The sequence below is a fragment of the Nymphalis io genome, chromosome 4, assembly GCF_905147045.1.
Source record: "Nymphalis io chromosome 4, ilAglIoxx1.1, whole genome shotgun sequence".
Taxonomy (NCBI): Eukaryota; Metazoa; Arthropoda; class Insecta; order Lepidoptera; family Nymphalidae; genus Nymphalis; species Nymphalis io.
Window position 1 is genome coordinate 7,487,653 of NC_065891.1, and position 19,209 is coordinate 7,506,861.

General features: G+C 36.8%; 1 protein-coding gene across 3 annotated transcripts in view; it reads left to right on the top strand.

The window, feature by feature from the left end:
- The window catches only part of LOC126781803 (MAP kinase-activating death domain protein), a 28,602-nt gene extending 9,393 nt beyond the window's left edge, over positions 1-19,209 (top strand). The window contains exons 11-40 of one of the 3 annotated variants that reach the window (XM_050506846.1): positions 530-621; positions 2,253-2,463; positions 2,649-2,807; positions 2,897-3,107; positions 3,436-3,537; positions 3,611-3,705; positions 4,140-4,328; positions 4,535-4,801; positions 5,301-5,435; positions 5,540-5,593; positions 6,294-6,494; positions 6,587-6,761; positions 6,912-7,090; positions 7,208-7,366; positions 7,465-7,732; positions 7,839-7,966; positions 8,656-8,775; positions 9,321-9,468; positions 9,694-10,031; positions 10,164-10,305; positions 10,433-10,560; positions 10,707-10,832; positions 11,091-11,132; positions 14,431-14,503; positions 14,592-14,638; positions 15,293-15,451; positions 15,754-15,983; positions 16,494-16,605; positions 16,949-17,043; positions 17,534-19,209. In XM_050506846.1, coding sequence (XP_050362803.1) covers positions 530-621; positions 2,253-2,463; positions 2,649-2,807; positions 2,897-3,107; positions 3,436-3,537; positions 3,611-3,705; positions 4,140-4,328; positions 4,535-4,801; positions 5,301-5,435; positions 5,540-5,593; positions 6,294-6,494; positions 6,587-6,761; positions 6,912-7,090; positions 7,208-7,366; positions 7,465-7,732; positions 7,839-7,966; positions 8,656-8,775; positions 9,321-9,468; positions 9,694-10,031; positions 10,164-10,305; positions 10,433-10,560; positions 10,707-10,832; positions 11,091-11,132; positions 14,431-14,503; positions 14,592-14,638; positions 15,293-15,451; positions 15,754-15,983; positions 16,494-16,605; positions 16,949-17,043; positions 17,534-17,690 — 4,542 coding nt within the window. In that variant the 3' untranslated portion in view covers positions 17,691-19,209. Of the gene's footprint in view, positions 1-529; positions 622-2,252; positions 2,464-2,648; positions 2,808-2,896; positions 3,108-3,435; positions 3,538-3,610; positions 3,706-4,139; positions 4,329-4,534; positions 4,802-5,300; positions 5,436-5,539; positions 5,594-6,293; positions 6,495-6,586; positions 6,762-6,908; positions 7,091-7,207; positions 7,367-7,464; positions 7,733-7,838; positions 7,967-8,655; positions 8,776-9,320; positions 9,469-9,693; positions 10,032-10,163; positions 10,306-10,432; positions 10,561-10,706; positions 10,833-11,090; positions 11,133-14,430; positions 14,504-14,591; positions 14,644-14,726; positions 14,852-15,292; positions 15,452-15,753; positions 15,984-16,493; positions 16,606-16,948; positions 17,044-17,533 lie in introns of those variants that run through there. The other 2 variants (XR_007670707.1, XR_007670708.1) reach the window with 2 other exon arrangements.

Below are 19,209 nucleotides of genomic sequence, written 5' to 3' on the forward strand. Positions count from 1 at the left end.
TAATATTGACAAATTCAACCACATGTTATTTCAGAAAAAAACTAAAATTATTCTCTTATCTCTAAGTATAACTTATGTCTTCATTTCAGTCGATAAAAAAGTAATATAAAACAATTAAATGCAATTTCTATATTATAAATTAGTAGAAATGAAATGAATTTTTAATAAAAAATTAAAGTACTAATTTAAACGATATCACTACATAGTAGATATAGAGGAATGTAAGTAGCAGCTTTACATTAAAGCTTAAAGGTTATCGTATTGAAGATTTGCATTTTTGTAAATATTTACGTTTGGTAAAGAATCTAAGGTGCTAGTAGATTTAACGCTCGGAAATTATATACTTACTGCACGTGTCAAAATCTCTCGCGTGACTTAAAGTGGTATGTTTTCTTAATATATTTCATCGTAATCCTCATTTCTGATATACCCGCTGAGTGATTTTGATACTAACGTAATAAATATACTATATTCTGTTAATTTGATATTAAAATAGAATGTTATATATACAACTTTACTTGTTTATTAGGCGATAAACAGTTTAACAAATAGCTCTGCGGAGCAAGCGTCAGCACCGCTTATGCCTTCAAGGAGAGACAGCGTTGGAGGCGCTACGCTAAAGTGAGTTATTTACATTGTATTGATTTAATCGTTACGACTTCATTATAATGTAGAATTTAAATAATTTTTAAACAATTTGTTTTTCAATAACTAATATCTAATATATTCATACTACATTGTAATAATTAATAAGTCGTTCCATGGAAAACGATACCTGTCACTTTAATGGAAATTACGCGGATGAAATGCGAATTATAGCGTTACGAATTAAGTTATACATTCCAATGCGTGTCATCGAAACTAAATGGACATTAATGGGTATGCCAATAATTATGACCTACCTATATGTTGTTTTGTTATTTTATATTATGTCCTTACATTTGAAATTGGCGTTTTGTACGGGAGGAATATAAAGTCAATTTTTTTTGTAAAATATATTTAATTAATCAAAGTGCACCGTTGTTATCTATGCACTTTTGCCATCTCATAGGTAGTTCATTGACCCCTTTACTAAAAAAACCATGGGCGCGAGAATCAATAAACTCTGAAGGCGGTTTGGACTGCCGCATCGGAGTTGAATTTTTTTCTTTGTAAGAAGTTGTCCAAATTCCGGAAAAAATGGTAATCTGTTGGAGCAAGGTCCGGGGAGTACAGTTGATGTCGCAGACATTCCAATTGTAGCTCATCTAACTTAGTGGTTGTTTGTTGTGCAGTGTGTGGTTTTGCGTTGTCGTGAAACTGCAATGGCCTAGAGCGATTGACCAATCTCGGTTGTTTAGCAGCTAGTTCTTCTTTCATAGTTTGCAGTTGCTGGCAAATAATATCTGCCGATAAACGTTTGGCCAGATTTTAGAAAGCTGTAGTGAACGACACCGGCGCTAGTCCACCAATGCACTCGTAACTTTTTCTGAGTCAATTTTCGTTTAGGGCAGGATTTGGCTGGGTCTCCAGGGTTCAGCCATTGCGACAAGCGCTTCCGATTATCGTACAGTATCCACTTATCATCACAAGTAATGATTCGATTTAAAATCACTTCATTATTGTGTCGATTGAGCAAAGTAACACAGCAATCGACGCGTGTTTGCAAGTTCGATTCACTCGAACGTTGAAATCAAAAAGGTACCGTACTTTCTTTTGCGACTCCAGCGCCGTACACATCCATAATACTTCGAGCTGTTTCTGCAGCACGGGTGCCACGGTAGACCGTGGCACCAGTGCTGTGTACGAGTTCTAACTCGTATTCGTAAATATACCGACATTTCATGTTTTCCATTGTGCGGTAATAAGCGACGCCAAAGAAAAAAATAATGAGGAAAAAACAAATGAATGACTGTTTCTAAAACTCAAATGTACCAGCTAAACGAATTTATAAATTTGAATTTGGAATTCTGAACCAAAGAGGAGATATTTCAGATCAAAGTGGTCAGTACGACAAAACGCTAATTTCATATGTAAGGACCTAATATAATAGTGTTTCAAATTGCAATATATTTGATTTACAATCTATTGCAATTGAATCCTCCTGAATTTCTTTCGCTGGTTTAACTAATGATAATAATTATTTTGACTTTAGCTTGACTACTAAACTAAAAATTCAAGAATATTCTAGTTAATTAGATAAAAGGCTGAATTGATCAAACCGGCGAAAAGGTTGTTCAAAACCGATAATACATAAAATTACCACTGCATAGAGTTCAGCCAGCTTCGTTCCGCGAAGGCTCGCACAGCACGCCCGAAAGCCGGCGCGTGTCGGTGGGCAGCGCACACACGCAGCGCCTGTCGCTCGCATCGCCACACTCGACGCCCGCGCCTAATTCACCGCACTTGACGCCGCAGCCTTTCAACCCGCTCATATACGGGAACGACGTCGACTCTGTGGACATCGCTACCAGGGTTGCCATGGTTAGATATTGTTTGGATTTCAATTATATTCTATTCTATACCAGTAAATTGTGCTTTTTTTACGAGCTTAGGTCATGTATTATTACTTAGAGAAATGGTTTCAAAATATGACATCTATTTTATTGTATTGCTTTGCTTAATATATGTATATTACACAGTAAAACAATGGACAATATATATTTCAGGTACGTTTCTTCAACTCACAGAATATATTGGCTAACTTTATGGAACATACCCGTACTCTGCGATTATATCCGCGACCCGTAGTCGCTTTCCAAATCAACAGTTTCTTAAGATCGAGACCTCGTACCACGTCATTTTTAAATAAATTTGCCAGAACCCAAGTACGTAAAATAATTAATTATTATATTTTATAATGTATTCTTTAGTCAATTTTACAAGTATATACTTTATTTGTATTTTATTATTTTAGGCAGTAGAATTCCTGGCGGAGTGGTCATTGACGCCGTGTAACGTGGCATTTCTTCGAGTACAAACTGGAGTGTTTGATCCACGTCAAATCGGTGACAAACCAAAATGGTTTGCAGATCAACTTCAACCAATTCGGTTTGCTGTTTGGGATGATGGTAGCTCGCTTAATGGTGCATTGCGTCAACTGCAGAGACAAGAAAATCAACCTACAGGTAAGAAAAATTAGGGATTTTTTTTTAACAAAAACATCGTTATGTTAAAGCGTCTGTAAGAATTATGTCAAACATGATTCGAAATTTTGGGCTACTTTTAATGAACAACTATAGTTTCAACGGATGTGATGATATCAATATATGTATGTCATCAATAATACCTCAAATAACTTCGAACCCGAATTAATTTATCACAAAAATAAGTATCCACACACTTTTTACTATGACAAAAATAAGTATGCACGCATACGCAATATCGAATAGATAATACAATTCCGTATGAATTTTATTTTTTGTCCTTTTAACAAAATAGGCTTTTCTTTTTCAGACGAAAGTGGATCAGACTCAGAAGCAGCCGAGAGCACCAGTTCCTCATATTCTTCTTTAAGTGACTTTGTTTCAGAAATGGCTTCTTCTGATTTATCACCAGGTAAATTAAGACCCTTAATGAAGGAAAAAATATTTTATTTCTAAATATTTTGTCAACTTTTTTTTTGTAATAGGTGGAAATGTTCATTATCAACACGTCATTGGAGAAACATACAATGCTGTTGTACAAGTGCCAATGACGTTCTCATCTTCTTTAGACCCTAAAACTGTGAGTTTCTGCTTATAACTAATACGTATTTATTAACATATTTAAAATACTACTACTAAAGGTTGCCTTTTTTAGGCTAAACAGAAAATTGCGAATGCGCCAAAATGTACGAATACTTAATACATAAAGAATTTATTAAAAAAAATACATATAGTGTATTAATGTAATCTGATTCATTCAATAATAAATACTGTTCAGAATTTGATCTTTGATAACTAAGTATTTATAAATCTAGTGATGCTTTTTATATTTATTCAAATCGGTTTTGCTACTCGTTTTATTTTTCCATGTCTGCTATTCCTTAACTGCTCACATTTGCCGACTGGCCCGTGGCGCCCACATTTTGTTTTTGCGAATTTAGCCATCAGCGAAACCATTCAATATCTAAGACATTTAAATAAAATAACAAATTGATTTAAGTGAATTTTATACAGGTATACAGCCCTCCATCATCGCTCATGTTCGGTGAAGTGGAAGAAGAACGTAAAGAAGGGCGCGAATCCACGTCTCCGTCGCCCTCCGCTTCCAGCTCCGAGCACAGCGAGTTCTCCGACGACGAAGTGCCGGGTGCCATAGATAGGCCCGACGTTATTGATACTCAACCAGCGCCTGTGAAGAAAAGTGTAATTTGATATATTTTTCAAAATCTGGAACTTAAATAACGCGCTATATTTGATATTATATTCAACCGCAGTTTTATTTAATTATTATAAGAAAAAAACATATATATCTTTTTTTTCAGAGATGTCTAATATCATTAATGTAAAAAAATGTACCTTATTCTAATTACTTTAAAGAGCTGTATATTAATAGTGGCATTATTAAATAGGACACGGACAGCGGTAGCCTAGGCCGCGAGTCGGACTCCAACTCGACCACGACACCCGCCACTGTGGCCTCGCGCCGCCCGCGCACGCCCGCCGAGCACGACGCGCACTCCGCCGCGCACACTGCCCCGCACTCCGCCCCGCAATCCGCCCCACAATCCGCCCCGCACTCGGCCCCGCACTCGGCCCCACACTCCGCCCCGCACTCCGCCCCGCAATCCGCTCCATACTCTGCCCCGTACTCCGCCCCGCACTCCGCACGGGCTAAGGTATGACTTGTAACTACCACTAGCAAAGTTCGCGATTTAAGGAAAAAAAATTGAAGTAAAGATGTTTTTTTGTTTATAACTTAATTAGTGGTTCCATTATTCATTCTACCGCAATAAGCAAGTCTCTTGCAGTAAAAATATACTGGCAAATACTTCTTCCAGGTAGTTTTGTTACAAACGCAAGGGATTAAACACTTCCGTTCAATAGATGCAGAAGTACGCAGACACAGTCTGCTATAAATAATGTGACCATACGTGTTAGTCTTAATCCCAATGCACGCTAATAGATGTTTCACGTTTAAAAATGTAAACATGTATTAAATTCTTCTCTGTATGATGGAAAAATAAATGGTTACCGTAGTTATAACTGAACAATTGAACATTTATTATTAAAAAGGAGAAGTTAATATTGTACCTTTAAAAATAGCTTACAGTTTTTTTTTTAATATTTGATAAATATTCGGAGAAAACATTTTATTGTAATACATTATTCTTGTAGAGTTCGAATGCTGAAGTATCAAGACAAGCATCACAGACTTCATTACTGGAACAGTTCGCCGCGCAGGCGAAAGAATTAGTGCGGGAGACCACGCGGCAAGGCAGCCAAGAGGGCTTGTTAGCTCACATGGACAAGGTCTTAAATAAACTATTATCACTATATTTTTTAAAAAGAGAAATTTTAATAAAAGCACACTACTTACACGACTTTATTTATCTTATTGTAATCTTATCACGAAGAAAGGAAAAGAGGCACACGGAGAAGAAAAGAAAATGTTTGCGCCTTTCGACAAGGTATCCATATAGATTGCGGCAAATACAGTCAAAGCTAGACACTTTTAAAAGTCTTGCCCATTACCTACTTACTTCAATAATGCGTCGTAAAATTTCACCTATGCTTTAGGATTATTCATTAACCTTACAAAAAGAAAGTAGATAAGCAAGTCATTACTTTTAGTAAAATAGTTATTTTTAATAATATAATATAGATTAGCACTCATCGCTCCCAAAACATTCACTAAAATAAATGCCTATATAGTTACATTTATTAGTGTGCGCAAACGCTCATTTGGATATGATTTGCACTCGTGTGTATGCATAAAACAAGTAGTGAACAAATATTAGTGTATCGACACTCACCATTTAAAAGAACAATACAATTTATTACCTAGTTACCACTGGCCAATTGTGCTATCGCTACTCAAACGTGGGTTTATAATTTAATAAAATGTTGTAGTCGTATGTACATGACAATACATATACATATTATATATATGAAATGTGTTTGCATTTATGGTAATTGTCATTGTAAAATAAAGCTTTGAGTAGTTTGAAAAAAATAATTTCGAAGCCACACTTACTAGAACACTTAGTGCTCCCGAGGGGAAGACCTGCTTTACAGCTGCTGCTGCAGTAGAAGTCAGTCACAGAATGCCATCGTCATGACCGTTCAAAAAATTTCTTAAGTTTTAATTTAAAAATGTTAATTCTTCAGCTAACTTTGCACGCCAAAAAGGCGGCTGAAGAAGCGTCCAAGAGTGTTCAAGAAGCTTCCAAGTCAGCGTTGGAAGCGAGCAAAACGGCAACTGCTGTAAGCAAAAACACATTCGAAGATCTAACTTATGTGGGCAAGTCCACATTTGGAGATCTCACAAAAAGTGCTAAAGAAGTTGCTGCGAAAAAAGGCCTGTTGAAAGTAAGTAATTGCTATTAGGCATCGACAAACTGTAAGTACACAATAATATATATTTATATGTATATATATTAACTATTTTTACAACTCAACAGGGCGAAAGTCAAGAAGGGCCTATTCCACCAAACGCAAGACGAGATTCTACAGCGTTACAGACGACAAACTTACTCGCAACCACTCATCGAGATTTCTTTTCTAACATCAGCTCTGATTTAAATGGACTTGCCGCTTCTACTTCTAGCATGTTCAGCGATTTCTTCGGGTCAAAAGGTATTTAATGTATCAAATATATAATTATAAAATTAAAGTGACATTACTTAACAAGTATTAACACATATATTTATTTGTGATGTGATGACAAGAGCTTCGACATAGAACAAAAGGTTGTCTGAAAAACAAAACCGTAACGTGCGCCAGCAGGTAAGCAGCCGAAGGAACCGGAGGGCGCCCCAATATCCGCTACGTTTGGTCCATTCTCGCAAGGCGCACGTGGCTTGGTGCAGCGCTCGCCACTCATCCGCCACGCCGCACCCACGCCCGTTGTTCCGCAGCCCACCACGCGCACCGCCAACAGCGAGAACCAGGCATTCCTTAATGATGTCAGTTTATAAATTATTCATAAGGTCTTAAAACCGTAATGAACGTTTTTTATACTTAGCCAAGTATTAGACTCGAATGAAAAATATATTATAAGCATTGTCTTAATTTTCTTACAGTTAGTGCAACACGTTCTCGAAGGTGAAGGCGTCGGATGGTTAAAACTTAATCGTTTGAAAAAGCTGATGGAAGACGAATCTTACAGAAATATGGTGCTGAGTAAACTGAACAAAAATTTTAACAGGAAGACTACACCTACTGATAAAGTGGACGATGTGGTAACTGACGAACTCAAATTTCCTATTATAAAAATAGTTTATATCTGATAGTTTCACTACGGTTTTTATCACTAACCAAATTTCTATTTATTTTGCAGTTTATTAGCAAAGCCGTTTGGAAAGGTATGCTAAAAGTCCTCCAATCCGTAATCCATGGTTTAGAACATACTTACTCGAACTTTGGTCTCGGTGGAATGGCTTCTGTTTTTCAACTAGCGGAAATGGCACATACGCACTACTGGAGTAAGGAAGTGGCTGGCCTAGAACAAGGAGGAATGGCAGGATCTGCACTTTCAGAACACTACGGAAGACACGATATAGAAACTCCTTCATCTATGCCTTCTTCCAGAAAAAGTTCGCAGTCAGGTATAACATGAATGTAATTTACGTGACGTTTTGTGTTTATTTAATAACTGAAGTTAAAACGACTTTCGGAATGTATACTAAATCGGATTTTATACTTTTATTTTAGATGTTCCTGTCGTAAACTATCCAGAAATGGATTCTAACGAGTCTCAGAGCACAACGGAAATGTTTAAGGATATGTTGAATCAGAAGAGAAACCAACTGTTCAGCAAATTGACATCATTCGATTCCGATGTAAGTGACATTTTAGAATATCTGAGGAAATATCAATGTTGTCACTTGTTATTTTGTTGCATGGTGGAAATAGGAAGACCGTATTCAAAGTATATAATGGAACAATTGGTGCTGTATTTGTGTCTATATATTAACATATACATAAAAGTCTATGCATGTTTACAAAAATAGCTTTATGTTTGTATTAAAATTACATTATATTTAAAAAACAGTAAACAACTTTGTATCAGTATTTCGTATATAATGCAAATTCTAAGCGTGCTTTAGCTAATAATGTTGCTATATGTGAATAGAGTATTTACCTAATATTTTGCGGAGATATATTTTTTGATAAAATATAAGATCGTTTCACATTTTTTTTAAATATTCAGTTAATATCGCGTTTTGATGATAATTAGCGACATTTTGCCACCGATTACGCTAACGTTTATAATATTTTAATTAATTTTAACGTTAATCAGCGCGTTTTTCATTACGAGTATAATTTCTGTAAACCTAAACTTCCTCTTTCTACATCGTACATTTGTATGTGCATTTTAAGTAGTATGTTAATATTTTTTTTATTTAACGTAGCTTACCCCCGATGTAATAAATACTTAATCCCGACGAGTATATATAGTGCGTGTAGTAGTCACTTAGCGGCTAGGGCGAGGCCGGCACGGTGTAAGGGTGAGGTGTGCTTGTCGCAGGCGGCGACGTCGGAGTGCTCGCAGGACAGCGGCTCCATCACCACCAACCGCGCCACGCTCGTCGACCACCGCGCCTCCTTTAAGTCCAATCTCTCTGACACTGACGTCATGTTCCTCAATGTAAGTCCCCATTGGCTTGGTGTATGCTTCGCCGTCGTGTTGTCTGCATTACAAAATATTACACCTAAGACATTTTTCCTAATTTATTTAAAATATTACAAAAAAAGAATAATACTATAACGTTAAAAAGCTGTGCATTTAAGCGCGTCAACTGATTTTATCGTTATATAATGCACACGCCATGACTGTCGGTAGGTATGCATGACTTTTACTCTATTTATGTTAGGTGTCTAGTTTGGTTGTTTCCATTATAGGTAGCAAGCATTTCGTTCATATTTTCTGGAATGAATCAAAATTATTTTTTCTAATATTCTCTGTGATAAACAAGACAAAGACAAACCATATCCTGATTATGAAACATGATTTCAAAATAGCATCGCATTCATTTCAATGCACTGATAAAACATTTTTTAAGTGCAACATACAACAACAGGGCTTTGAACATTTTTTTTAAGTATTCGATCATAATCACTGAAATAAATAGTTTTCATGATTAAAGAGAACTATGTTAGAATTTATTTCATAGATTTCATTATATTCGCCAGGTAAATCGCGCTACTGGCAAAGGTCGTACAGCGAGTGTCTACTCAGCCAAGTCGTCGCTAAGCGGGCGGCCGATGGCAGGAGTGCCTACAACATCACCGATTACGTCTCCTGAGACGGCGCGTACTTACCTCTTTCAGGGGCTTATTGGTAATATTTAGTTAAATATGTTATCCTTACTACTTAATTGTGATTATACTATATATCACATAATTTAAAATAGCTATCATTTGATGATGACTAAGTAATACAAGTTCTTCTCTTTTTCTCTAAATCTTTACATCCATTTTATTTATGTCGAACAGGTTCATTTATTTTTGGCACTTTTTGTTTTGGCCTTTATTTAAATAATGAAATCTTTGATTTACTTTTTAGGCAAGGAACGATCAAATTTATGGGACCAAATGCAATTTTGGGAAGATGCATTTCTTGATGCAGTGAGTCAAGAGCGTGATATGATTGGTATGGATCAAGGAGCCACTGAAATGATGGAACGATACAAATGTTTGAGTGAAACGGAGAGAAAGCGCCTGGAGCACGAAGAAGATAGACTATTGTCCACTGCTTTGTATAACTTGACAGCAGCTATGGTGCTATTTGGTGTAGAAGCTGATATAGTTCGAAATAAAGTACGACGACTGTTGGCTAAAAGTCATATTGGACTTGTCTACAGCCAGGAGGTCAATCACCTTTTAGACGTCGTACATAATTTGGTAAGTTAACCCAAGTAAATAACTTAAGATATAAGAGTTAAAATGAATGTTAAATTAAAAAAAATATGTGTAAATGCAATTGTCACATCAAAAAGTTGCTCGAATACACGCGAGACACCATTCGGTCCGCAGCACGGAAACGACATAACGCTGAAGGCGCTGGGCTCGCGCCAGGTGCGGCGCGCCACGTTCACGGTGCACGAGGCCGACGCGGCCGGCGCACTGCGCTTCCTGGAGGTGCGCCACGACGGGCTCGTGTTGCGCACTACGCAGGGTACACACATACGATACCATTATATTCTTGTCGTTTTGGTCTAATTCTCAACAACTTTTCGGTAACAAACCATATTTTTTAATGAATCTGATACATTTATGAGTAAACGAGATTTTTCATTCTCTAGGAACGATTGTAGAGAGATGGTGGTTCGAACGCTTGGTAAACATGACGTACAGTCCCAAAATACGCGTTTTGTGCCTTTGGAGGAAAAACGGTGGCCAGACGCAGTTACATAAATACTACACTAAAAAGGTATCTCCTACATTTTAATACTGCTAATAAATAATTTATATTTATATTTTTTAATAATTATCTTATCAATTCTTATTGAAAGCGAAGTCAGACTTAAAACTGTAAATTACATATAGGCATTTGATATAATATGGTATGGCCCACAGTGCAAAGCGCTGTACTATTGCATTAAAGAGGCGATGGAGAAGAGTGGGCGGCGGCAGGACGCAGCCGAGTTGGGTGGGGAGTTTCCCGTGCAGGACTGCGCCACCGGGGAGGGCGGACTCATACAGGTTACGCGTGTGCCGATGTTATCATTAATTCGCTAGCCCGGAGTAATGATATTGTTTCAATATTTCTATAGAAATTTCTAGAAACACAAGATACAGGTTTTCGTCGTATTGTGCCTTTCTTTGCAGTGATGAGTATACAAATCGGTAAATCAAGAAATACCTCTATATTTTAATCACTCGAGTTAAAAATATATTTTCCGCTTTTATACAACTGTGAATAATGTTTGATCTTCTAATGATTTTTTTCATAACTTTAAGGTGTGCATGGAGGGCGTAGGACTCCTGTTCCATCACAGCAAGGTTGGTTCTCCATTTTGAAGCTATTTTTTTGTCGGCTTAAATTTATGTCAATAAAATAATGATAAGCCAAAATCTGAATATTGAGTTTAGAATTAAAGTAACTTCAGTTTTGGTACTGTCATTACGTATTAGTTCAGGTAAGATAAAAAGTCAATGTTCATGCTTTATTTTGGGAAATTTCTCAATACAAATGATGCAAGTAGAATGTCGTTCAAACGATTGTGCGACAGTCTATAAAAATGGGACGGCGTCCCTCGCTAAACGGAGCTTACCGTCTGAATATTGTGCCGGTGACGTTAGTGCATTGCATTCTAATAACTTACCTCCGTACATTCAAGCGTCTCGACATTCACGGAAACGTTGATGTCGTATACGTGAGGATTTCAATATTTTATCTTTATCAGCTGTATTGCAACCATTACATCATACGATTCGCTTAATCGACGCTCTCTAGCAAAATGATTCTGTCTGTTTTTATATATTTTAATGACTTAATAAAATGACCTAGCAAGGACCACTCAAATTTTCCTATTTCGATTTTTTATTAATTATTTTATATGTGTACTAACGATACAATCACACTGTGCTGATCATGTTCTCCTATATTTATTTTTATTTTATTTAACTGCAGTATAATTTTATACAAGTTTATTTATTTATAAATTAAATACAGCTTATGTTGAACGAATATCGTGTTTTACCCTTTTTTATCTATTACTAATTCGATGTAATAGTTAGTTATACCTTTTTACGTTCTAAGGTTGTCCATTCGAGTTACGTATCTAGTCCATATAATATATTCACAAATAATTCGTGCATGTGCTAATGGTCCGCCAGCCGGCGAGGCGGCTTGCCGCTCCGCTAGGAACTTTTGAGATGGTCCTTGACACGCGCTCGGCCGCCCTCAACTAATATCTTCTTTTTGTCTGTTCTACCCTTTCCGGACCCGCCGAACCCGCGCCGCTGCGCTGAAGGATTTCGAGGTACTCAGTGGTTCATAACCTAGTAATGGCAGACTGACGATGATCGACGCAATCTTTGCAACCTCGCGATCGTGTCGTGGTCGCCGACGCGTGCACGTTAGCGTTGATCGTTCGAGGTCGTAGGGCTTTACTTGTAGTTTGAGGCTTACCGATTGTTTTAGCCGTTGTTAGCGTTGTTTTAGTTCTCCCGAGTGCGGCGAGCGCCCGCGCGCGCGTTCGTGCATGCACATAGATGCCCTTTGTTTATTTGTTCATTACCGCACCCGATAGCTTGCATTCGTATCACGGATCGTCCGGCGAGCGGTTTCGATCTCTCACTCGCACCACGTGCTGAGAATAGTCGGTCCCCTACACCCGTACCCGAGCGAGCGTCACACGAGACAAAGCTATACCGACGCTAACACGAGGTCAGTCGTAGAGCATTTGCCATCTCACAAGTTCTGGCGCGCCACCGCCCGCCTCCCTATCCGTCATGCCACTCTCGTCACTCGCCTCGTCAAATCCCCGCCTAAGCACCGCTTCCTTCGCCAGCAGCACGTTCCTCAACTTTCTACATACCTTGTTTCAATCTCATCTTTGGAAGTCTTGTCGATACTCAAGTCACGTCATTTGATTCACCTGCGGAGTGTATTGAATCCTTGATTTTTATATAACTATGACGAGAAATTTGCAATGAGTGAAAATACCAAACATTTTCGATCCAGTAGGTGTTTATGTCGCATGGCTACTGACATGCATGCTTTCCTTTTTTAGGAACATGAATGTTTTAAATTTATAATGTTTATTAATAATCACATATACATACAACATTAACATTTATTTAGACTACTATCGCAGCATCACCTACTCTTTCTTTTTAATAGCTTTGTAAAAAATATGATAGAAGCTGTATGATTAATGGGTGTTTAGTAGTTTTAATATATCATATTAATTGTAGCTATGCATGAACTAATTTATTTCACGTACTTTATACATATGTGCCTGCTTCTACATTAAAAACTCAACATTTTTAAACAGCATTTCATTAGTAGGTAAATTACACGAAAAATACCAAAATAGAACATTCACAACAACAAAGTAGTTGTAGAATTAGATAATCTTAAAATTTATTCTTATGTACGTACCTATCAGAAAATGTTAACGATATAATGTTTCGTTCGATTTTGACACGGTGAAACATTGAAACATATTTTACTAGGTAAGTTTTCGTTTAGGTGTTATTGATTTTCAACAATCCAAACATTGACAAATATCTACGGTTTTAAGTGCCCAGAGTTAAGAGTGAGTTCTGTGTTTGTTTAAGATTTGTGTGTGTTTGTGTGTTGTGTGCTTGTGATAGAGGGAAGAGAAAGAGATGTTAGCGCGCATTGATGAATATATCTCATAAATGTTTTATTCGTGTTAACTACTTTTTTAGCAAAGTAACCCAAAGCTGGTTTTTCTTTAACACTCAATGTAAGCTTGAGGTGACCTTTACGACTTCTATGAAAAAACACAACACAATTACAAACTGATTCAAAATAGAATGTTAAGATAAATTTTATAATGGACTGTTTTATAAATCGAAAATAGTACAGTTTATTATTAAAAAATAACAGGTTCAAGTAGAGGCCTCCTTGCGCCCGCTATACGTTATGAGTTTCTTTGTATTTCCTTCTTTAATTAACGAAGCGTTCTATTCCCCATTTTAAAACTCAATTCCTTGCAACAAAATATAGAAGTTCGACGAACGACTACATAAAGATTGAGAACCACTACTTTGAGACGACAGTCTATGACTATTCAATGGGAAGTTGGCAGTTCAAATGGAACCATTAATTTTATTTTTGATTGTAGACAACAGACGATATTACTGATACTGCAGCGCAGAAAAACAAAAGATTTTTTTTAACTCATTCAAATTTTAATATTAATTGATATGATAAATAATTGTATATGACTAAGACTTTTCGCAAAATTATATCAAAATCAAAACTTTAATCCAATAGACATAACAGTGAAACAAATTGGCTTTATATTTATTGTATTATTATGAATTTGCAAGTTTACAAGACAGAGAGCACTTTTTCACTAAACTGTAGTGTCTTAGCAGCATAAAGAGCTTAGCACGCTTTTCAAGGTGCACTAGGAATCTATCATAGGTGGATATTTGCCAGACTGCGTTTTAGTAATTTTATTGTTCTCCGTTCTAATATTCTTCACAATGGCACTATATAGTTTAATGCAAACGCAATCTGCCAATTCTAGTATTTCTAACGGAAATCTGCTTGTGCTTCGATACATTTTGTGCTATATTTTTAAAATCTATTTTTCAGTTCTTTGTGCGACTCGATCACATACGAAAGTGCTTCACACAGAACGGCGGTATCTTCGTTTTAGAAGAATTTAGTAAGTGCATAATTGCTCTCTGCTCTAAAATATGTCAATTATAGTTATAAGGATCCGAAGGTTTACTTACTAAATTTTCTTTGCACAGATCCCAAAACGAGACAGATAATACAGAGGAAATACAAATCGATAATGGTAAGGTATCAGCCATGCTTGTTCTGTCATCGCCTCATCTCCTTTTTTATTTTTTATTTAGTTCATGGTTCCTTGTTTTATGTTGTAGGCAGAGAAAGTAGTGCTTGATCTCCATCGTTTCTTCTCGATATGGCTTACTCGGTACTATCTCGTTGTCGAGGTCAATGGAAACCAACCGAATTATGCACCTTACGTTTCATAACTCACTCTGATGTATGTACACGTCTTGTTTTTATTTTTAACCTACTATTTTTATCGCCTTTTCTCTTTTCTCGCCTTTACTTCTCTTTTCAGACGTTTGGACAAAAGGGGTTATTTTTACGCTTTTTTTACTAAATTATGTTTTATACTTTATCATACATTATGTATTTTTAAAAATAAGTTATATAAACTTACGTATTTTATAATTTTGTACTGGAAATACATATTAACGTATACATATATTTTAAATTATTATAATAACTGCACCGCAATCGCTCTCACCATCGAGTACTCGTTCTAACTTATGTATTAAAATTTAAATTTAAACAGTAGATTTAGAAAAGCTTGTCTTTTTATATAATTTTACTATCCCATGCCGTTTCTTAAAACCTAGTTTGTATAATCTTATAAAAATATAATTCTATAAAGTCATAACTATGATTACTGTAACAGGCGGATCAGATATGCTACGCGGTGCTGTGCGTGTTCTCATACTTCGCGGCGGGACACGAGCAGAAGAAGGCGATCTTGGAGCAAGCGGCGCGTATACAACCGACCGCCGCCGGCAACGTCGATGCACCCGTCACTACGCGGACACAGTCTAGTCCGCAAGTTTGTATTTTATATTAGCTATTTACTTTGCAAAGATACAATCAATATTATTAATTGGTTTTATGGTCTTGAACTAAAGTATAAACAAATTATTGTAATACGCGAATAATGCAATTAACTAGTCTCGTGAAGGATCCGTGCTAAAAACAAGAACAATACAAATTTCATTGGCCATTTCCGTGTTTGCAACATCAACATTGTTCTTCAAAAACAATTATCCAACAATTTATCAATTTTCGAAACTTTTGTCATCAACGAGTAAAATTGTATTTGATTAAAAATAAATTATTTACTTCGTTCAGATGGATAGGCAGATCTCGGACATTCGTGTCGGGGAAGTTCCCGAAAGACGGTTACCGCCAGACAGGCAGACGCGCGACCTGCCGGATAAGCCAAGATTGCTTCCGGAACAACCTAAACGACCGGACGGGAGTGGAGTTGAGAAGAGAGGACGTGAAAGCTCTGAGGGAGGCAATATAGAAAAGAGAGAGATTCCGGAGAAGTCGGAGAGTGCGCGTCCAACGGCGCACAGGTACTGTTCGAGTACCTGTGTATCTGTATCTTCGACGTTTGTTTCATTTTAAAATTTGCAGATAAAAACGTGAATATAAGATTATAAATCTAAGTGATATTAGTGTCATCCAGTATCCAAGACCTTTTTCTTTATTGCAGTAAATACTTTTAAACAAGAAGGTGAGAATTTAGGTACCGATACCTTTTTTGTTTCGATATCGCACTTTGGACTCAATTGGCAATATTTCCCAGCAATCGGTGTCATGTTTAAATCGTTAAATATCGTTTTACTCTATTTCACAAAACAACACCACTTTTGAAAAAACGTAATTCTTAACGAAAAAATATCCGTATTGGAGCAGCGTGGTGGAATAAGCTCCAAACCTTCTCCTCGATAAGACCTTTGCCCCGCAATAATACATTAATATGCTTTTAATTTACTTACTTTTTACTCAAAGTATAGGGCCCACGTATCGAAAGCAGTTTTAGTAATATGACCAATGTTAAAGACATACATACATATGCACAGGACGGAGAGTCTGCCGCCACGCCGACCGCCGCCGCCCGCCCCCCCGCAGACCGCACGCTTGGCGCGCGCGCACTCACAGGCGTGCCCGCCGCGCCCGCTCGACCCACCTACGGTACCTCCGTTTATGTTACTTGTACAGTTCAAATAACACGTCACATCACATAAAATAAAATTTAGTGGATTAATGAATGACTCGCACAATTATTTAGTTTATTAGAACACTTGATAGGATTTAACTGTAGATGTAATATTATACGTGCCAAATTTGAAGGATTAACGTCGTCGAAGAGAATGTGACTACATAAATAAACTGTGAGATGTGAGTGTTCTAAAAATGTGTAAGTTTGTACCTACAATTCTACATACCCATTACATACCCTATGAATAATTTACCAGTTATAAATATAACTACTGTATTATAAGAAAAATAAAATGAATTAAATAACACGTCAAAGATACCGCCGCGGCCGGGGGGGGCGCGCGCGGGCCCGCCGCCGGCGCTGCCGCCGCGCCAGCAGTCCGCCGCCGCCGATATCTGTACCAGCCCTAGGTATTTAAATAGAACTTAATTGTTTATTTTCCTTTAATATGCCGAGATCCATTCTTTTTTTATATAAAATAGGAAGGCGGACGAGCATATGGGCCACCTGATGGTAAGTGGTCACCAACGCCCATAGACATTGGCATTGTAAGAAATGTTAACCATCGCTTACATCACCAATGCGCCACCAACCTTGGGAACTAAGATGTTATGTCCCTTGTGCCTGTAATTACACTGGTTCACTCACCCTTCAAAACCTTCTTTCTTCGGAACACAACAATACAAAGTACTGGTGTTTTGCGGTAGTATATCTGATGAGTGGTTGGTGCCTACCCAGACGAGCCCTGCCACCAGTGTTCGAAGAACCATATTCATTATATGATCGTGATGTAAAAGCTATAAGTGATAAGTTTTTTTTATGATATCATAATAATCTTAAGCAATAATTAAATTTCTAAAAAAAAGGGTTGAACATGTATATGGACTATTAATATTATAGAGATTCCGCATCGTCGAGTCCCGTACGTCGCGGCACGCTGTCGCGTCAGAGCTCGGCCACGTTCGCGCCGACCAACCCCTTCACTGCCCCGCGACACACAGAGTTCGTCATCCCGCAGCGCAACAATTCGCGCCGCCCGTCCGCCGACAGGAACTGAACATCCTTGTGTCCGGTCCTATGTTATTTCTGAACCCTGTTACGTTATATGTTTAGAAGAAAAACTTATTTCATTTAAAAAGTTATTTCTTATCCTTTAGTGGTGAGTACTTACGTATTTTGAATCACATACACGGAGTGGGTTTTCATTGCATTAACTACACAATCGCGATTACGATACATAAACAATCAGCTTTGGTAATTCATCCCAAGGTCACTTTCTTATCAATTTCTTAGTAACCATTATTCCATCACAATTGAAGTATAGTGTTGGGAACGCACATGTACGTCAAACATTGATTAATCATTCTGTTGCAGCTCAGCTGGCATTAGCAAAGTGCCATCAAACAGGTCGTGCTATTAGGGATCAATTCTTTTTCGATCCATTTTTCGTTAGACATTCTTTTTTCTATTTTCCTCTGACGTATCATTGCGATGCCATTCGGAGTAACTAGTAAGTTGAAACCATGTAACACTTTACAGGTGGAGTTATCTAGCTCTATATATTATAGATGTCTGTGGAACCAACAGTGGATAACCGATGCCGATAAGATTTTTATTTTTTTATTAATCTAAACTTAACCCATTATAATATTAATCCCTCTTTCGCGAGAATAAGGTCAAAGTAATGACCAGGACGAAAAACATTAAACCCGACAATAACATAGTTGTTATTCCTATAAATAAAATATTCATCATCACCTGGTCATCGTTGCCATGCATGTGCAATTAATTTTTTGTGAAATATTGATCAAAAATTATCAATGCCATAATTACCTATACATAGTTCCTATTCCGATAAAAATATCGCACAGTTATTATGAATGGAATTACTATATTAATTAAACGTGCAATATTACAAATCGTTTAATCTGGCCCATTTTATGAATCACATACATAGACATGAAAAGCTTAAGTTATGTTATCGATAATAATTATTGTATATTATGAATGCAAAAAGAAAAATAATATTTATTTAATTAACATTATAACGAAAATGACATACTTACAGCTCAACCGGCACCAATAGAAAATAATAAAGGTGATATAATATAGGATCTAGTGGTGTTGCCAGTAGAAAAAATATTTATAGTAATTGACAAGTTATATTTTCATAGAGAAGAAAAATGTTTATAAAAATTATATTAATTCAGTTTGTAGAAATAGTATCTGTACTTATACTTAACCTATATTGTTATTAGTTTATGCGAATAAAGATATTAATGAATACTAATTTCCTTAAAAGCGTTAAAGTTTATATAACTGGGGATATTTTAATGTAAGCACTGGCAGTATTTTGTTAACCGGTTCAAATGGGAGTTTGTTTTTTATAGATACATGAATGTAACCTAGTATGAACGGAGAAATGTACCAAAAGCCTTTAATTATTGCGCTTCCTGCTCTGTTTTACTTTATTCTGTATAAGAACAACATCAGGATTCTTTCGCCAAGCGTGATAAAGCATAAATTATAAATGAATACCAGGGTTTTCAGAGTTTAATAATTCACTTCATTAAACA